This window comes from Harmonia axyridis, chromosome 2, assembly GCF_914767665.1.
Source record: "Harmonia axyridis chromosome 2, icHarAxyr1.1, whole genome shotgun sequence".
Taxonomy (NCBI): domain Eukaryota; kingdom Metazoa; phylum Arthropoda; class Insecta; order Coleoptera; family Coccinellidae; genus Harmonia; species Harmonia axyridis.
The window spans coordinates 62,241,842-62,261,785 of NC_059502.1; the positions used below are offsets into that span (position 1 = coordinate 62,241,842).

A 19,944-nucleotide genomic window follows, 5' to 3' on the forward strand; every position below is an offset into this window, starting at 1 on the left:
AGTGGTGGTCAGCTAGGCCGTGTGCCATTGATGGAAACAAGTGATAGTGCGAGCGATCAATGACTGGAGAATACGCCAGGTGGGGAAGGACTTTTCAACGTTTCCAAGTATGTCATGACCACTTTTGCAAAATGGGGTCGAGCATTGTGATGCTATAAAATCACTTTATCATGTCCCTCGTTGTATTGCGGCGGGTTGTCTTTCAATGCTCAGCTCAAACGCATTAATTGCGGTCGATAGCGATCGCCTGTGATTGTTTCAGTCGGATTGAATAACTCATAATACACTAAGCCGAGCAATCCCACCAAATACTGAGCATGACCTTGGAGCCGTGATTATTCGGTTTGGCCGTCGACGTGGAAGCATGGCCGGGATATCCCCATGATTTTCTGCGCTTGGGATTATTGCAATGAACTCATTTTTCGTCTCTAGTCACCACAATGCGATGCAGAAATCCCTTCCGTCTATGCCTTGCAAGCAGCTGTTCACAAGCAACGCATTTCAACATCTCAGGGTTCAACTCGTACGTTATCCAATTTCCTTGTTTCTGAATCATTCCCATGACTTTCACGCGTTTTGAAATGGCTTGTTGCGTCACACACAATTCTTGTTGCGTTTGATACGAGTCTTGATCAAGTAATGCCTCCAATTCTGCATTTTCGAAAACCTTCTCTCTTCCACCGCCATGCTGGTCTTCGACGTCAAAATCACCATTCTTGAAGCGTTGAAACCATTCTCGGCACGTTCTTTCGATAATAGCGGCCTCGCCATAGGTATTTGAGAGCATTCGATGAGTCTCAGTCGTAGATTTCTTCATATTGAAGAAGAAAATTAAAACCTCCCGCAAATGACGAGAATTTGGCTAGTAAGCTGACATGTTGGGTCGAGAATAACTTTATAAAGCAGACACAAATCGACTAATATTTCGATGGCGCTATGTTTACAAATACCTCAGCTTATTGTGTGACATCTACGATCTATTCATTTCGGTTACCCCTCGCCACTACATCCAAAGATGTACACCAATTTTATTATCGGAAAAAATTATTATTTTTTTAATTGGTTTTTACTTTTACTAGCATATTGTATGACATCTACGATCTATTCGTTGCGACTACCACTCACCGCTACAGCCAGAGTTGTACACCAATATTATTATCGAAAAAAATTATTATTTTCCAAATTGGTTGTTACTGATTTTCGCAGTTATATTCGTTTTAATAGGGGTTCCTTCACTGGTGCAACCAAGGTCCTTTATGACTGCAGCTCCCACAAAAACAGTTCAATTTCAACATTAGTTAGTGAAACATTTTTTTGTCAATTGATTCTTCGTTCCACCTATTCCTTTTCTTCATCAATTTGTATCTCTATTTGATCATTATGAATTTTTTAGTTCAGCCCTCCCCAAACTAAAGTCAATGCTGCGTTAAGGCGTACACTTTTGGCAATCTTACTGACCGACACTTCAAATATTTCGCCTATTTCACTATTTTTTTCCACCCGTTCCATTTAACTCGTTGTACAGTGTGGAAAAGCTGAATGGCATTAATTCATTATCGACTTTACCTGTGTACGGGACATGCACAAACTAAACTTCATCTTTAATGAAATATCGAAGGACTAACCATCGTGGGCTCTTGGGCTATGGGTGTAATTGAGCTTGTAACGGGTGTTTTTTTCGAGGTATATAACTTTAAGTTGGCACAACTGTTCAATATGGCGACCGATTTTACAGCTGTCAAGTGATTTATTCTCAGTTTGGTTTGGCAATTCATCATGAATAGACTCACGCCTGAACAACGCTTGCAAATAGTGCAATTTCATTTCGAAAATAATGGTTCTGTGCGGAATACGTATCGCGCACTACGTCCATTTTATTTTGTTTAGTGATGAAGCGCACTCCTGGTTGAATGGCTACGTCAACAAACAAAACTGCCGCATTTGGAGTGAAGTTAATCCTCAAGTGTATGTCGAAACACCGTTACATCCATAAAAACTGACTGTTTGGTGTGCTTTATGGGCTGGTGGAATCATTGGTCCGTACTTCTTCAAAAACGATGATGGCCAGAACCTTACAGTCAATGGTGATCGGTATAGAGCCATGATTACTTATTTTTTCATTCCTAAATTGAACAACCATGATGTCCAGGAGCTGTGGTTCCAACAAGACGGCGCAACATGTCACACAGCTCGTGCCACAATCGATTTATTGAAAGACACGTTTGGTGACCTCCTAATTTCACGTTTTGGACCTGTGAATTGGCCTCCAAGATCTTGTGTTTCAACACCGCTAGACTACTTTCTGTGGGGCTATGTAAAGTCATTGGTCTATGAGGATAAGCCAGAAACCCTTGACCATTTGGAAGACAACATTCGGCGTGTTATTGCCGATATACGTCCACAAATGTTGGAAAAAATAATCGAAAATTGGACGTCCAGATTGGACTACATCCGAGCCAGTCGTGGCGGTCATATGCCAGAAATCATATTTAAAATGTAATGCCACAAGATTATCTTGCGGGTAAATAAAATTCATGTCAATCGAATAATCCATCGTTGTTTTATTGCAATTTAAAGTTCTATAGCTCTAAAAAAAACACCCTTCAGAAATCTACAGTACCTATATTTCACAAAATTCACGGAAAACCTGAAAAACATCGTCTTGATCGTGTTGAATCTGCTCCAGTGCATCTATCACACATTTCTTCACCCTATCTATCGAATCAAATTCACACCTTCAAGTCGCCGACCGACAAAACAAACCTCAGATGTTCCCCCTCTTAAGGAGGTAATGTTATTCCCTCGAAGACACAAAAGAGCGAATTTCAGAACCAGTGAACATAACTCAGTCGAGACAACACCCCCCCATCTCGGTTATTCGATACAAATAATGCATTCAGAGAATTTATACAGATGGGGAGTCAAGCAGACGCCGGTAGCTGTGTGAGGAAAGAAAGATGAGCGTCAGCAACCGATGTGTATTGTAAGTGGCAACTGGTGTTGACAAGATGATAAAACTTGCTCGTAAGACTTGCGAGGGCCGTCATTAATGGTTTTCCACTAGACAAACGGCGTGCCCTCCGCACTAACTGGTGTATCGATCTCACTTTGTACAACGACTACGTACGTACTCACTACTCAGATATTCTGGTAGATTACTCGGGGATTCATTTACAATGCGGACAATGGCGGCTCGGCTAGGAGTGCCTTATCAGATTTTGAACGTGAAACATATCGGGAAACCAGAAAAATTCGTACGGTTCTTTCTATACAGGTTGACATGGATATGGAAACTTCAACCGACTACAATATACACACATCGACAAAATTCTTGGACCCCCTTATGTTTGTCTTAATGAGGCACTATCGATACATTATTATTATTATATAGGGTGTTTTTTTTCGAGGTGAATAACTTTAAGTTGGCATTACTGTTCAAGATGGCGACCGATTTAACAGCTGTCAAGTGATTCATTCTCAGTTTGGTTCGGCAATTCATCGTGAATAGACTCACGCCTGAACAACGTTTGCAAATAGTACAATTTTATTTCGAAAATAAATGGTTCTGTGCGGAATACGTATCGCGCACTACGTCCATTTTATTTTGTTAAGCGATGAAGCGCACTTCTGGTTGAATGGCTACGTCAACAAACAAAACTGCCGCATTTGGAGTGAAGCTAATCCTCAAGTGTATGTCGAAACACCGTTACATCCAGAAAAAACTGACTGTTTGGTGCGCTTTATGGGCTGGTGGAATCATTGGTCCGTACTTCTTCAAAAACTATGATGGCTAGAACGTTACCGTCAATGGTGATCGGTATAGAGCCATGATTATTAACTTTTCATTCCTGAATTGAACAACCATGATGTCCAAGAGCTGTGGTTCCAACAAGACGGCGCAACATGTCACACAGATCGATTTATTGAAAGACACGTTTGGTGACCGCCTAATTTCACGTTTTGGACCTGTGAATTGGCCTTCAAGATCTTGTGATTTAACACCACTAGACTTCTTTATGTGGGGCTATGTAGAGTCATTGGTCTATGCGGATAAGCCATAAACCCTTGACCATTTGGAAGACAACATTCGCCGTGTTATTGCCGAAATACGGCCACAAATTTTGGAAAAAGTCATCGAGAATTGGACGTCTAGATTGGACTAGATCCGAGCCAGCCGTGGCGGTCATATGCCAGAAATCATATTTAAAATGTAATGCCACAAGATTATCTTGCGGATAAATAAAATTCATGTCAATAGAATAATCCATCGTTGTTTTATTGCAATTTAAAGTTCTATAGCTCTAAAAAAAATACCCTTGAGTTCGATTCCAACGCACAGATCCTGCAGTAAACGCTGTTAGTCTCCTGACATATGATAGAAATTCAAATCCTATACTTCTGTTCATACAGACTCATTTTTGAACATTGTGCAACTCAAATCGCTGAATACGCATAAAATTATAAATTCTGAACGTTCTTGACTATGAAATCGTCTAGATATCAACGTGCCTTCAGAAAATCATTATTTTGCCGAATGTTTCGATCTAAAAGGTTTCGCAGTGATTATAGGTATCTAAATCTTTTATTTATTGAAGAAAAAGTTATCACTTGAATTAAAATTCATATTCTCCATAAACTAAATTATTTTACCTCTCAAAAGTTCATAACTCTTCAAATAATGAATATTCAACATCAATGCTGAAATGGATACAAGTGCCTATTATGAGATCATAAAATTAAATACCTTCTACGATAAAAAATTCATAAGACAAGTCGAAAAGAGCTACGCCTTCTGAAACTGATCAACCTAATCATGACATTGGGCATATTGCGTACTTAATATAAACCCGAAAAGTTCCACAAGATCCATTCCATTAGAATAATGCAAAAAGCCGATTTTAAGTTTTTCCAAGAGGATTAAAGACTGAATGTTCAAAGACAAACATAATGTACGCTAATGAATTTGGGGTTTATATAAGAGGGGAGTGAGTTACTAAGAAAAGTAATTAACATATTAAGATTTGAAGACGTGTTAATAATTACTGAACTTATGGAAGGTGCGTCGTACAGGTTTGGCTCAGAGACAGAACTGGTCACGATTTTCTGGAAAATATTTCACAATAAAGACCTTGAATCATAAGAGAATAGTCTACTTTTTTTAATATTTTTTGTAAATAAATCTAAAAGAAGTATACATGTAGGATCCAGTTATTGTCCCTGTAAATAATTGAGATGGTCAACCGGATGCTTGGAGACCTATTAGTTTCTTCAAGTGTCGAGGGCATGACAGTTTCAATGAATTTACAGGGAATGAATGTTATTGTACATATAATGTAAAAAGGATGTGTTATTCTTCGAGGTGTCGAAGATATGTCATGGAGTTGTAAATCTTGAAGAGATTTACTGTGGGGTTAGGAAAGTTCGAAGACAACACGGTCGTACCAGATGTGTAACATCTGTGTATCAGGTACTAGTCCTTCGAGAATATTCGATTTCTAGGAATCCGCGAAGATCGATGTGGGCGGTACGGCAAAAGTCTTATTGGACTAGGGGATGGTACTTTCCCTAAGGGTGTGGTCAAGCCGGAAGGAGGGAAGGATATTCAGAGTGGACGGGGTAAGTTTCGGTCGGTCAGGGGACGAAGTAAGTTCGAGTCGAGAGACAGTTCAAGGCAAGTCTAAGACGAGTCAAGTTCGGTCGGTCAACTTAAGACGTAAGACGAAAAGACGGTTCGCGGACTAGATTGAGACGAGTGCGAACGAAATAGAGACAAGACGACCGAAAACTTGAAATACGACGAAGACGTTTCGAGTAATCAACAAACGAGTTAAAGACAAAATTCAGTACCGTAGTGAGAAACTTATAATTAAGACGTAATTAGAATCTTCTCAAAATTGTGTTTGTACTGTAATTGTGGCTTTGTAAATGCATGTAAATAATTCACAAGTGTTTAATTATCACAAAGGCCAGGTAATCCAATCATACCTCTAGACGATCGATTAACCAAGCCTACATACATGTAGAGAATAGAAAATATTGGAACTTATTGAACCTTCAAATCTATAGTAAACTAAAAAGGAACTTAAGTAAACATATAAATAATTGAATAGTACAAAGTAATAAATATATTCAAACTTTATCACGTTAGTGCACCTGAAATTTTCACTTTTTAAAAGTGTCATGGTATCCACCATTGTATGTAAGTATCTATGAAGCTTTTGTTATGTATCCAAGTAACATATATCGGGTGTCCCAAGGTGAGTGGCCTATTAGATTATTATGGAAACTATTGATGGTAAAGATTTCAAATTTTGTGGATAGATATTTGGCCAGTTAAGGTACATTTGTAAAATAATTTCACATTTCCAGTGTTGCCGGATGTACGACAATTTGGCAACAACTTTGTTATTTTGAATGGGACATCCGGTATTTCTATTTTTTTATGATTCTCCATAAAATATTAAATCTATTCACTCTCACTTTTCCATCCCCTTCTTCAACGGTTTTTGAGTTATTAATTATTTTTCGAAATTTTAGATCAAATTGGCGTATTACGAAAATGACTCTAGTTCGCTCAATGTTTGGGATTTAAGTCAGAAATTTTGCAAGTCGTTAGATATTGATCTGATCTGTGTCACTGCTTTTGAATTATGGTTGTCAATAATACAGGACAGACCAAAAAAAATCATCATTTGCCAAGTTACAAAATAGTAAGAAAGTCTGTGTAAGTGAATAGAAAAATTGTAGAATGTGTTGTACTGATTCCAAAAATTGAAAAATATACTAGGTGTCTAATTTGAAAAAATAGACTTTTTTACAATTTTGTAACTTGGCAAATGATGATTTTTTTTGGTCCGTCCTGTATTATTGACAACCATAATTCAAAAGCAGTGACACAGATCAGATCAATATCTAACGACTTGCAAAATTTCTGACTTGAATCTCAAATATTGAGCGAACTAGAGTCATTTTCGTAATACGCTAATTTGATCAAAAATTTCGAAAAATAATTAATAACTCAAAAACCGTTAAAGATAGGGATGGAAAAGTAAGAGTGGATAGATTTAATATTTTATGGAGTATCATAAAAAAAATAGAAATACCGGATGTCCCATTCAAAATAATAAAGTTGTTGCCAAATTGTCGTACATCCGGCAACACTGGAAATGTGAAATTATTTTACAAATGTACCTTAACTGGCCAAATATCTATCCACAAAATTTGAAATCTTTACCATCAATAGTTTCCATAATAATCTAATAGGCCACTCACCTTGGGACACCCGATATAAATATCAGCTTTTACATTTATGACGTAATTGGATCCCAATTCTATACACCTTTATCGCTCTTTATCAGCCGAAGCCACGATGTTCTAAATTTTTTAGTGACCATTTCTACCTGACCTCATTCAGGACCACACCAGCATACAGTAACTTTCAGCGTTTATTCTATGACGTAAGTCCAGTGTCGATGGACTATCATTCTTTAATTAGTATGAACGAAGGAATTCATCGATAGACTCGCAATGTCATTAGGTAAATTAGACGTTGATAACACCTTCATTTTCCATTCAACAGAAAGGAAATCAATATATATTGATGAATACAGATATAAATAAATCGAATTATGAGGGTTATTTGTATTAACCAACTGCTACGACTCACAGAAAATATTAAGGAGCAAATGAACACATATATAGACACTGGTGCAATATTTCTAGACATAGAAAAGGCATTTGATAAAATGTAGCATCAAGGTCTTAAATAACGGGTGTTTTTTTTCGAGGTATATAACAATAAGTTCGCATTACTGTTCAAAATGGCGACCGATTTAACAGCTGTCGAGTGATTTATCCTTAGTTTGGTTTGGCAATTCATCATAAATAGACTCACGACTGAACAACGCTTGCAAATAGTGCAATTCATTTGGAAAATAATGGTTCTGTGCGGAATACGTATCGCGCACTACGTCCATTTTATTTTATTCAGCAATGAAGCGCACTTCTGGTTGAATGAATGGCTACGTCAACAAACAAAACTGCCACATTTGGAGTGAAGCTAATCCTCAAGTGTATGTCGAAACACCGTTACATCCAGAAAAACTGACTGTTTGGTGCGCTTTATGGGCTGGTGGAATCATTGGTCCGTACTTCTTCAAAAACGATGATGGCCAGAACGTTACAGTCAATGGTGATCGGTATAGAGCCATTATTACTAACTTTTTCATTCCTGAATTGAACAACCAGGAGCTGTGGTTTCAACAAGATGGCGCAACATGTCACTCAGCTCGTGCCACAATCGATTTATTGAAAGACACGTTTGGTGACCGCCTAATTTCACGTTTTGGACCTGTGAAGTGGCCTCCAAGATCTTGTGATTTAACACCGCTATACTTACAGAAATTGAAGCCGAAGTTCCCCAAGGATCAGTGATAGGACCGCTGTTGTTCAACTATACATGGCGGACATGCCAAAAATGAAGATTGTTTGTTTGGAATTGACGTCGCTAATTACTTCCACACTAAAATGCAGAAATCAATTATCGATTACTAGGCTGTTACATATAGACCAGCTGTTGCAATCCAACACAAGTGTCCCCGATAAACAATCAACTACCCAATGAATTTATCACCATCTAGGGTAAAGTATTCACGACCTAAGGACAAAAACGCACAAATTGAGGAAAATCAAGAATGAAAGACTATTGAATATGATTTACTCTTCATGAAGAAACAAAAATCATTTTATATAAAGCAGCAGTGTGGAAAAAAATCACCATTTAACAAAGCGGTAAAATATGGTAATATCCATCAGAAAACAAGCAATAATAATGATTGCCAATAGAATGTGTGAATTTCCTCTGGCACTCCGACACTGGCTAAGGTAAATTGTGAAAGTTCTAGAAGATGTCGAATACTAATAAATTCGAAACTTCGAAGCATTATTTAGTGAGCGAGCGAGGTCGTAAAAGCGCAACTTATAAAGACATATTTCGTGACGATAGAAGATTAAAGAGGAATTGCCAAATATTAAGTTGAGGAACTTTAATTGCTTGCTCATAAGATTATTTCATCATGTGCTCTTCGTCAGTTTTACATTCAGTTTCACAATAGGGCGAATTTCACTAATTAAACTCTTAATTGTCTTCACATCTCGAGTTGGGAGTAAACCATAGCGATTATCTCTAGGCACTGAATTCCATCCCAAAGACGTTTTATCAGAAGAGAAATATTTCTGACGTTCCCACATATTCCTTTCTCACTGTTGTTATGTGAGTATGGTTTGGTCTTCGACTCAATAATTTTCAGATGCGCTTTCAGATAATACCCTTGGAAAAAGTACGCCTATGAGAGACAGCATTACTCTTTTGCTGTTAATGCAACTTATACCTCCATCTGGAAGATTTACCAATAATATCGCAAGATTTGAATTGTTCGTCATTTCTGCTGTCGTGATGAAACATTGATTATGTCATGATATACCAATACTCAAGAGATGATACAAAGAGTTAACAAGCAAGAAGTGTTTCATTAAATTACACTTTTAATAAGATGTTAAAGAACAACCAATATGCAATAATTTTGAGCACAGTATCATAATATACAGTGATGAATATAATATTGACCTTGATGACAACATGCTGCAGCATTTGGGTTCAGAAGAATAAGAAGACAGTATATCCAGCAAATGTTGCTGTGTGGATTATGCTTTGAGGATATCATTGGGTCTTGTTCCTAGAAAATAACCCAGATAAAACTTCAACGGTAAATTGTGAACGTTATCCAAATAACCAGTTGACAGTCTCGTATATAACCTTACTTGACTTTACCCTTTCTCAGTGTGGTGAAAAGAATTGGTCTACACCTTCACTTAATTTCATTTCGAGTGTATTAGGTATACCATCATATTATTGAGATTAGCCTTGAAAAATCCTCTGAGTCAAATACATATTTTGTTATTGTTTAACGCATTGATTTAGTTACAAATATTGAGGTAGTTACAATTATAAAAAAACCAAATTCATGTTTGAAGATGAGATATTTCATTTCGTTTTCAAGCTCATCCACTCATATTTCGACATGCTGGAACGATCATTCTCTTAGATTTACCAGTCAGGATTTGATCTGTAATACAGAGCAATGGATCAGTAAATGCTCAAAAATTTAGTACTTTCAGATTTAAGGAAGTGCTTTGACACCATTGACTTCGGTATACCTAAGTTATTTCTGATGGACTTTTCTGAATACTCCAGAAGCTTCATAGGCTTTTACTTTAGAGGACGTGAAATCTCAATAAGCCTGAATGATGTTTGCTCTATATGGTTGAGAACAAGGTCGGGTGTTCCACAGAGTATTGTTCTAGAGTCGCTCTTGTTTACATTTTAGATGAAAAAGTGTAAGTTTCACCTCTTTGCAGATGATCCACAAATCTATATCCATACTACCACTGAAGATTTCTCCCGAAGTGTACAAGTTTTAAACGATCTATCTAGAATTTTTTGATCGCGTCAGATGCATGACGCGATCAAAAAATTCCGAGACCGATGCAGGTCTCATTATTCGAAACCACTAAAACTGAATCAGTTTTCACAGGCACATAAAAAAGACATCAGGTCATCCTCAACGATGAGAAGATTTCCTATTCTTCAAGTGTCAGAAATCTCGGTTCGATTATGGATGGGATTGAGATACGCAAATTGTCACCTTGAATGAAAAATGTTGCTTACATGGGTCTAACGATGAATCAGTTTGACAAGCTCGAGAACTTGCAGAATGCTAGTGTGAAATTCATCTACAATTTGAGAAGTTCTGATCATATCAGTCCGTTCAAGCGAGATCTGAATTTGTTTACAATGAAACGTCACATTTGGCATAAGCTGCTTGTTTTTGGTTGAATCGATCAACTATAATTCTATTTAATTGGATCACCGTCAAAATACAATCAGATGCAATTGGAGACGAAGGATTGATCTAATTATCGGACATAGCAACACTGGAAATTCGTGGAACGATGATATTAAATTTCATCAAAGTCAAACCAGGTTCCTTCAATTCCCGAAACGAAGGTCTGGTCTTTCTCTTTGATGGATTCGAAGATGAGGAAACAACTTCAATCAGAAGTTTTCTATTATATGTTTTAATTATTTCGGTCCTGCAAAACCCCTTTCCAATTATGGTGGTGTAATCAACTCATATTTTTTTTGTTTCAGTTACTACGCCTCCGCCTCGTTCCCCGTGGGCCCGCCGCCACGATTAGTTCCGCCGATAAAACGGCAAAGGTTAATGACGTCAACGGTGAGAAATGGGAAGAGCAATCAATCTCAGAAGACGACGCTGCCGCCACTTGATCAACTCAAGATATATAGTAAGTCGTCTGTTCGGTTTTTACGCCGATACAATTTTTTTTCTCGCTGTCAATTTGTGATTGGGCCTGCAAAAAACATGTGTCCCAAATTCGTTGGCTGATTAGGGGATCTCGGAATCCTTTGAACTAGTAGAAAAGAATGAATGGCACATTTTCGAGTTCGATAGAACTTTGTTTAGTGAGAGCCGCAATATTATAAATTCAACTGTTTTCAAGTTATAAGAGAAATTTGGAAAATTGCGTGAAATGAAAAGTTCTCATTCTTTATTCCTAGATCTTTTTAAATAAAACAATAGTATATTCTAAAACAAGTTGCAGAATGGGCTCGTTTTCCAACACGAATGCGAAAATTTTGCAGAACCGGCGCATGCACCATTTTGTATAATTTTGAGTATCATTTCAAATAGTATATTCTAAAACAATACGACCACGAACACGAACGCAGGAGTATTGGAATGGCCTTCTGCAACGAGTATTAGACAATATTTTCTCTATTTCAGTCAAGTTTTGTAAAATATTGTCGAAATTCAATGAAAAATTCAGATTATATTTCCTAGTGACTTTTGTATTGTATCTTGGCAGTTGGTGTGACTGTTATGAAAATTGACAGATTACGGAATTTGAATATGAATCATTCGTTTTGAATTTTGAAATAAAATACATTAAATTCGTGAATTTTGTCTGACCAAATCAATTTAACACCACCAGAATCAAGAGAAATTGCGAATAATATTGCAAATCATTTCACTAAAATACTAAGAAACTATCAGAAATGTGACATGGTAGCTTGATTTCACATCATGCTTATAATGTTGAAATGAATGTTCTTGATGTCATAAAATCTTTACTGCAGTTGTTGTAACAGAATCCTTACAAGCGTTCACCGAATGTTCAGACAGTCAGTGTTATCATTTTCAGAAACTAAAATTCAATGGAACTTTTAGGTTCTGGAGATTAAAACATCGTTTTCGCAACGTTTATTAAACGCTCAACATTCTTGAAAATATTGTGTTGGTATTATATTTCTACGAGGAGGACAGATTCTACTTTTCACATTTTCTTGATTAAACTACATTGCAAATTTAAATATAATATCCAACCCAATGGAACATAATAATAATAATAATGTTCATTGGAAATTTTAGTTTTAATACGAAATCAAAGCTGCAGATCAAAGTTGAATGACAAATTAAATCCGGCTGTAAATTAAGGTTATATCAGCTATTTTGTTGAAAATGTAAAACCTCTTTCAGGAGAACAGTTCCTTGAATGAATAACTGTTACCTTCGCTTTCAGCGTTTTTACTTCTTCAGTGTTTTCATTTAATAGCATACATAAAGTAACATTTATTTTGATTGTGGGCGAAATTTTGATGACATTTTAAATCACGTTTAAAAAAATGCGTTTATTATTGTCAATGAGAGTTTGGACAAGTTTTATATTTATTATGGAATTATCGACATCACAAATTATTTCATATTAAGAACCTTGAAATTAGACTCAAAACCTTGTGATAAATTGATATAATTTTTAAAATCAATCGAATGAATAAATAGATAATAAATAAATTTTGTTGAATATTTCAAGATAGTGCGTTGCACTTCAGTTCGCTTAGTAACTTTTTCATTATTTTCTGCATATTCAGTTGGTAATAAGGACTGTGTGATGTATATTCTATCAAGTATCAGTTAAAATGTACCACTTGCTGATATTCATTATGAAATAGATTTCCATTGAGTTCTATCAAGTTCCAACGAATTGATAAAATGATTATTAAGAATTGAATTTTTACCTCTAATACTTACTGTTGAAGTACCCAAGATGCAAAATTAAGTAGGTGAAGTGACAGAATTATCATGCACCTTTTGACTGATAGTACTATTCTAGCAGGCAAAACCTAAATAGAAACGTTTTATCGATTAGTTATTTTATGACTCAGTTCTATGTACCATCTGTCAATCTCAGTTCGTCTCAAATTTTATAAATTTCCCTTGATATATACTTTCTGGTATTCTCCCTTATGTTACAGTTTTTTCAAAATATAATTGGTTTTCATCATTATCGTCATAAATTGCATTGATTGAATAATTAGAAATACACTATGTCACTCGAATAACCCTATCACAGTTCTCTATAATTATCATTCCACGTATCCCTCAGCGAACAAGAATAACAAATCTTCAAAAATTCGGACAGAATAGAATCATACGATTTGAAATTATGAAATATTTCAATATAAGCAATATGAAAATAACAAATTTGAGTGTTCTTATGTTGGATACAAAAAAAATCATTATGAATAACAGTCAGCTCTTCTTGGAATAGAAACAAATGTTTTGTAATTTTCAAAATACCGGATAACGAAAAATTCACATAACCGGCGCATGCACCATTTTGTATCATTTCAAAAATCATTTATTAAAAGTTTCCGATTCAATGTAAACGGATTAGAACGATAATAAACGCCTTGAATCAACAATTACTTGTATTATATAAACAAACATTTGAATACTCGTACTGACAAATTTGACAAAAAACATAATAAATCTTTCTGACTCATGCAAATTTTCATGACAATTTTCAAATGATATTTTCCCACTACACTCCAACCTAATATTTCTTTAGCACAAGTTTGGAGTTTCACCAGAAAGAAGAAATTCCCACTCCCTCTTTAAATAAATCCTCACGGAACAGACTAATATTTCCATGTGCAGAAATGGGAATGTTGATTGAAATAAATTCGCTTTGACTTTCCAGACTGCATAGTATTTCACATGCAAGCTGCAAAGGTTTCTGAAATGACCTGAAATTATCCTTTCGTTACTGCTATGCGCTAAACCGTCTACAATAATTATCCCTTGGAAGTTTCGATGAATGATTGGTCTAATTTTGAATTGTGATCGAGTTATCTCGCATCTGGTACTTAATTTGAAGGTTCCACCATTATAAGTAATGGAATGGTGTTATAATTTTATTTAATTTCAACCGATAGTTTTCAACGCGACTAGCATGCGCGGTAATCATTTGCATCGTGTAAGTTTTGTTTGATAAGAAAAGTTCTCTCTCATACTTCACCGTACTATTTCTCTGAAACCGTTATAGTTAATTGATTGAAATTATCAAATAAGTAAGTTACCAAGCTATTTCAATAAAGAGAACTCTAATTTATTAATTTCTAATGGTTAGTATCATGATATTTCCTGGAAATCAAATGATGTAGATATAAAGCATTCACAAATATTCACTGATCAAATATTACTCAATTTAATTAATATACATGATCTGAAAAGTAGTTATAAGATATTGAGTATCGGTTTGATATTTGGGAGTAAATATTCATTCTGCGAATGAATGGAACAATTTCATTAAAAAATAATTGAATGCTTGGCGGATGAATTTGCAGCGTTCTATGCCACATTTTTCGACAGCATCTGAATCCAACCGGTATTTTTTGGCCTTCAGGAGGATGAAATTCTGAATATTTCCGAAGAACAAAATAGTGAAAAATTCTAGGCTATGGCTAGGTTCTTCCTAAGGTCAATGCATATACAGGGTGTTTTATTGGGAAACGCACAGGTGCATTGGTGGGACCAAGGCGGTTCTGGAGATACCTCATTTATTGGGTCTTACTATCTTCGTAGCCGAGATTCAGGGTGTTTTATGAATTTTGCCCGTTTGATATGGCCTCAGAAAGAAATGGGCAAAATTCATAAAACACCCTGTATCTCGGCTACGAAGACAGTAAGACCCAATAAATAGGGGAATCTCCAGAACCGCCTTGGTGCTACCAATGCACCTGTGAAGTATTTCCGTTTCCCAATGAAACGCCATCGTCTCTATTAGTAACAAATTGAGGCAGTCAATTTGTTACCAATAGAGACGATGGCTTTTATGAGAGAAGCATAATTCTTATTTTTCATGTAAGAGCATGGATTTGGCTTTACTACTTCTCTGTCGATAGCACTGACTAAGACTCCTCTCTTTCTTATTGTATTCATCACTTTCGTTTGGGGTAAACTCGCTACTTTTGTGAATTATATTCTCTTTCACCTTGTCGGTCCCATTATAACGCTGATGCTATCCATTGAAGGGTTGAGAAACTACAACGAAAACTAAACTAAATATTCACTGTTCAATAACGAAGTCATACATCTGGATCCCTGAGAAGTTTATTCTTGGTCGTTGTACCTTCTGTGTTCGAAGGCCTCTCCACTTGAAATACAAGCATGCCATGTCTCCAACATAGCCGAATATCCTGCTTTTCTGTCTGTTATTTAATTCAGCCATGGAGTAAGCCGAGCCTAAGGCCCAGAACTCCCCGCTGCGAATAACAAGCGTAATAAGCTCTCTATATTAATCTCAATTGCATTCATATTTAAAATGGCCCTGTCGTGTGACGTCACAGGCGGGTGGGCGGACCTGTGATACAGACGGCGGCTTTTATAATTGCATTGTGTTGAAATTGTAAGAGGGATTAACATTGACAAATGTTTTATTTTCATCTCGCTCGCGTCTATTGTCGCGTATAATCCTTTTCCGTTATGAGTTCGGTTTCGAATTCTATTATTGTCATTTTCTTCATCGGGACAATGTAGCTCGGTCCTGTTTGTTTTCACGTTACATTGTCGTTAATATAGAGTGAAAAAGGTGATGAATGTATCTTTTTTATAAGGACAGTAGAACACATTAAACAGGCCACATATATGTGATACAAAATGGTGGATGCGTCGGTCACTTACTCTTCCTCATCATTAGTGTGGAAAGTGATACTTTTCCTCAAGAGACTGTAGTTGGCAAGTGTGGAAAAGGAACTTTCCACATGAGAAAAGAACAATATTATCCCAACTATCTTAAACGAAACACTTTTAAGCAGAGTTTTCGTCTTGATACCGACTGACGTTATGAGAAATTATATTTTTGTGCGCTCAGCCGCATAGAGCAACGTTTGAATTTCATGATTGGCGCATAGAGACATGCCAAAATTTAATGATTGATGCGACTCTTTATTATTTGCGTGTTGAAAAACCGTTGTTATTCACTTTCCGCGTGCATTTTATGCGAAAATTTTCATTCTTCGTCTCTCAGAGAATTCTAAAATTTTAGATATTCGAAATCTTCGAGGGGGTAATTACGCCCAGTACCCCCTCATTTCTACGCTCTTGAATAATATAGAGTGTATCCCAACGGAAATTTGACCCTCCAGAACTCAGAAACGAAGAATTTTCAAAGATTTCAAAAGAACGGTCAACTTATGTTTTGAGGAAGAAGATATGTTGAGTGTTGGTTAATTTGAAAGTTAACTATATTTGTACACTCAGTTAAAATTTTCTGAATCGGTTCATTACTCACGAAAAAATGTACTATGGAACTTACCATCAAAAGGTGATGTTGAACAGACAATTGAACCAGCCAAATTCAAAAAGTGTTTTGAAGAATCCAAAAATAATTTTCAAGTTCTGTATTAGGGAGAAAGAATTACTATGACATTGTTCCGAGAAGAACCACCTGAGGCTGGCAACAAACCCCATTTTTTTTTAATTGGAAAGAGATGACAGATGTGTTACTGCGATGTTTAGAGAAGAGATAAATCTTCATAAGTAAACCACATCCAGCCTCTCGTCCTTATTCAAAAAGTGTTGAGGGTTGTTGATACGCTCAGGTGGGTGTTTGGCAAAGATATATCTAAAATTCAGGAGGTGCTTCATTAAAATAACTGGTTGTGTTTTTTCCTTATTTCAAGTTTTTCCTCGATAACTCTTGAAATTTTCATTTTAGGTATAGGGTTTGCTCAAGTAACCATCTCTTTTCACTCGTATAATTAACTGAAAGAATAAGAATATAGGTTGTAGTTTGAAAATCTTGAATTTTGATGGATTTGAGTTGTTCAAGTTCATGGTGTTCTCATAAATATCCTGTACATTTTTGCTCCAAACCGCAAAAGTCTTACAATACAATAGGTTTGCAGAAACTAAAATGGAAAAGTTTTTTCCGAAAAACCTTTCACCGCAGAAATATTCAAAAAATATGAATCCATGTCGCAACTAGTTTTTTTATAAGAATCTCATTAATTCATGAACCGTTGAGTTTATGTATACCCAAGTTATGGCATATTGCCGAAATTTTCATCAAATACGCTATCTAAAGATGCAATAATACACTGGGTGTACCATTCTTATAAAAAAGTAGTTGTTTGTTTCCGGTATAAATTGAAGAGATCTGTAAATATTTTTGGGATAAAGATCATTGTATCAAACGCCAACTCCAATATGCAAATTTTTAGAACAAAATTATCATTTATTTTCCATAAATGTCTAATAGGCCATCGCGTTGAATCACCCTGTATACTGTCTTTAATATTATTTTTTGATTAATAATGGATTGATATAAAAATGCAGGCTGAAACTCCTAGAATTCTGTAAGTTCTTGAGCTTATTAAATATACCTTCAACTATTTCCTATGATGGAACTACATTATTTTTCGAATAAAAGCTGGTTTAATACCTAAATTCGATCTGAAAACCACATTTTCCAAATGATTAATGAATTATCATCAGAAATTATTCCACAGGATTTCGATCTTATTTGATATTTTCCCTTCTAGTAAATTCGAACTGAATTCAAATTTTCTTCTGCCTAAAACTTATTTATAAAAGGGTTCCTTCGAATCATAGGATGCTTGAAGTTTCTCTCGAAACGATGCATTAGACAATACAGAGGAGGAATTAAGTGAAGGTATGTTCCGGAGATTTGTATAAAACTTTAATGCGGGAAAAGATTAATTCATCAAAAATTTGACGAGCCGACAGTTAACCAACTGAACAGCTGAAGTTTTGACAGATCCGGCTTAAAATAATACTCAGTCCAGAAATAGGGGTAGCTGCAAACGATTTTGAGAAGAAAGCAAATTGACAATAAGAAAATTCAAAATAAGTTGTTTGCTCGAAAGTTTATTCTAGGGAAAGTTTGAAGTTATTTTAGAATGTTTCATATTGAACTTTTGACGCAATCTATAGACTGAATAAATTCCGTCAGAGTAATCATATCATAAATTTATAATCGATAATAATTGTATGATTTATGACATTCTAACAGATTTATCTCATTTCAGGTAATCCAGATATACTAATTTGCGGAAACTGCAGAGAAATGTTCACCGATTTACACGACCTCCTAGACCACAAGAAAACATATTGCAAACTACGCTTCACCTGTAAATGTGATGTAAATAAATTGAGTAAGTGCAATATAAAATACACACTGAATTTTTCACACCCCGATATATTTCATGGGAGAAATTGAAATCCTAATCATAATAACCGTTCAAATAGAAAAGTTTGTAACTATTATTTTCTACATCTAAGCACCCTCAAGAAAAATGTCAAAAAAAAAATGAGAACCACTGATTTGGCATCAGGCGTTCAAGCCCAGCTGGAGATCACTTAACGCTTTTAGAGTTAAGCGGTGAACTGAAATTTTCGAATTATTCTCAACACAATAGGTATTATAAGGCTTCATTAGAACTATAATTTCAAATTGTTGGAAACAACTCAGGATGTCCAAAAAAGTATAAATGACCAAATATATGTACTTTCTTATAGAAAGTATTTTATTGAATTTTCATGTTGCATTGAATAAATGAACCAAAGTTTAGTCATTAACCTTTTTTTGGTACATCCTGTGTATTCCTAAACAATTTGAAAATTCGAAGAAACAAATCGTGAGGTGAGAAAATATCAGAAATTTTAAAACCTTTTTATGGAAAAGCTGAATTTCGTATGAGACAATCTATGACCAAAACTGAATGCCCATGCCGAATTAATCGAAAAAGAATTGTAAAGGGTGTTCTTTTAGAGCTATAGAACTTTAAATTGCAATAAAACAACGATGGATTATTCGATTGACATGAATTTCATTTATCCGCAAGATAATCTTGTGGCATTACATTTTAACTATGATTTCTGGTATATGACCACCACGGCTGGCTCGGATGTAGTCCAATCTGGACGTCCAATTTTCGATGACTTTTTCCAACATTTGTAGCCGTATATCGGCAATAACACGGCGAATGTTCTCTTCCAAATGGTCAAGGGTTTGTGGCTTATTTGCATAGACCAATGACTTTACATAGCCCCACAGAAAGTTCTCTAGCGGTGTTAAATCACAAGATCTTGGAGGCCAATTCACAGGTCCAAAACGTGAAATTAGGCGGTCACCAAACGTGTCTTTCAATAAATCGATTGTGGCACGAGCTGGATGACATGTTGCGCCGTCTTGTTGGAACCACAGCTCCTGGATATCATGGTTGTTCAATTCAGGAATGAAAAAGTTAGTAATCATGGCTCTATACGAATCACCATTGACTGTAACGTTCTGGCCATCATCGTTTCTGAAGAACTACGGACCAATAGTTCCACCAGCCCATAAAGCGCACCAAACAGTCAGTTTTTCTGGATATAACGGTGTTTCGACTTATTTTGTCAATAATAGACAGTGGATGTAACGGTGTTTCAACATACACTTGAGGATTAGCTTCACTCCAAATGCGACAGTTTTGTTTTTTGGACGTAGCCATTTAACCAG

At 35.8% G+C, this 19,944-nt stretch overlaps 1 protein-coding gene across 2 annotated transcripts in view; it reads left to right on the top strand.

The window, feature by feature from the left end:
• Nucleotides 1-19,944, top strand: part of LOC123673575 — a 493,067-nt gene that overhangs the window by 423,922 nt on the left and 49,201 nt on the right. For both annotated transcript variants that reach the window (XM_045608159.1, XM_045608160.1), the window contains exons 7-8: nt 11,210-11,364; nt 18,473-18,598. In XM_045608159.1, the coding sequence (XP_045464115.1) occupies nt 11,210-11,364; nt 18,473-18,598 (281 nt within the window). The remainder of the gene's footprint in view (nt 1-11,209; nt 11,365-18,472; nt 18,599-19,944) is intronic.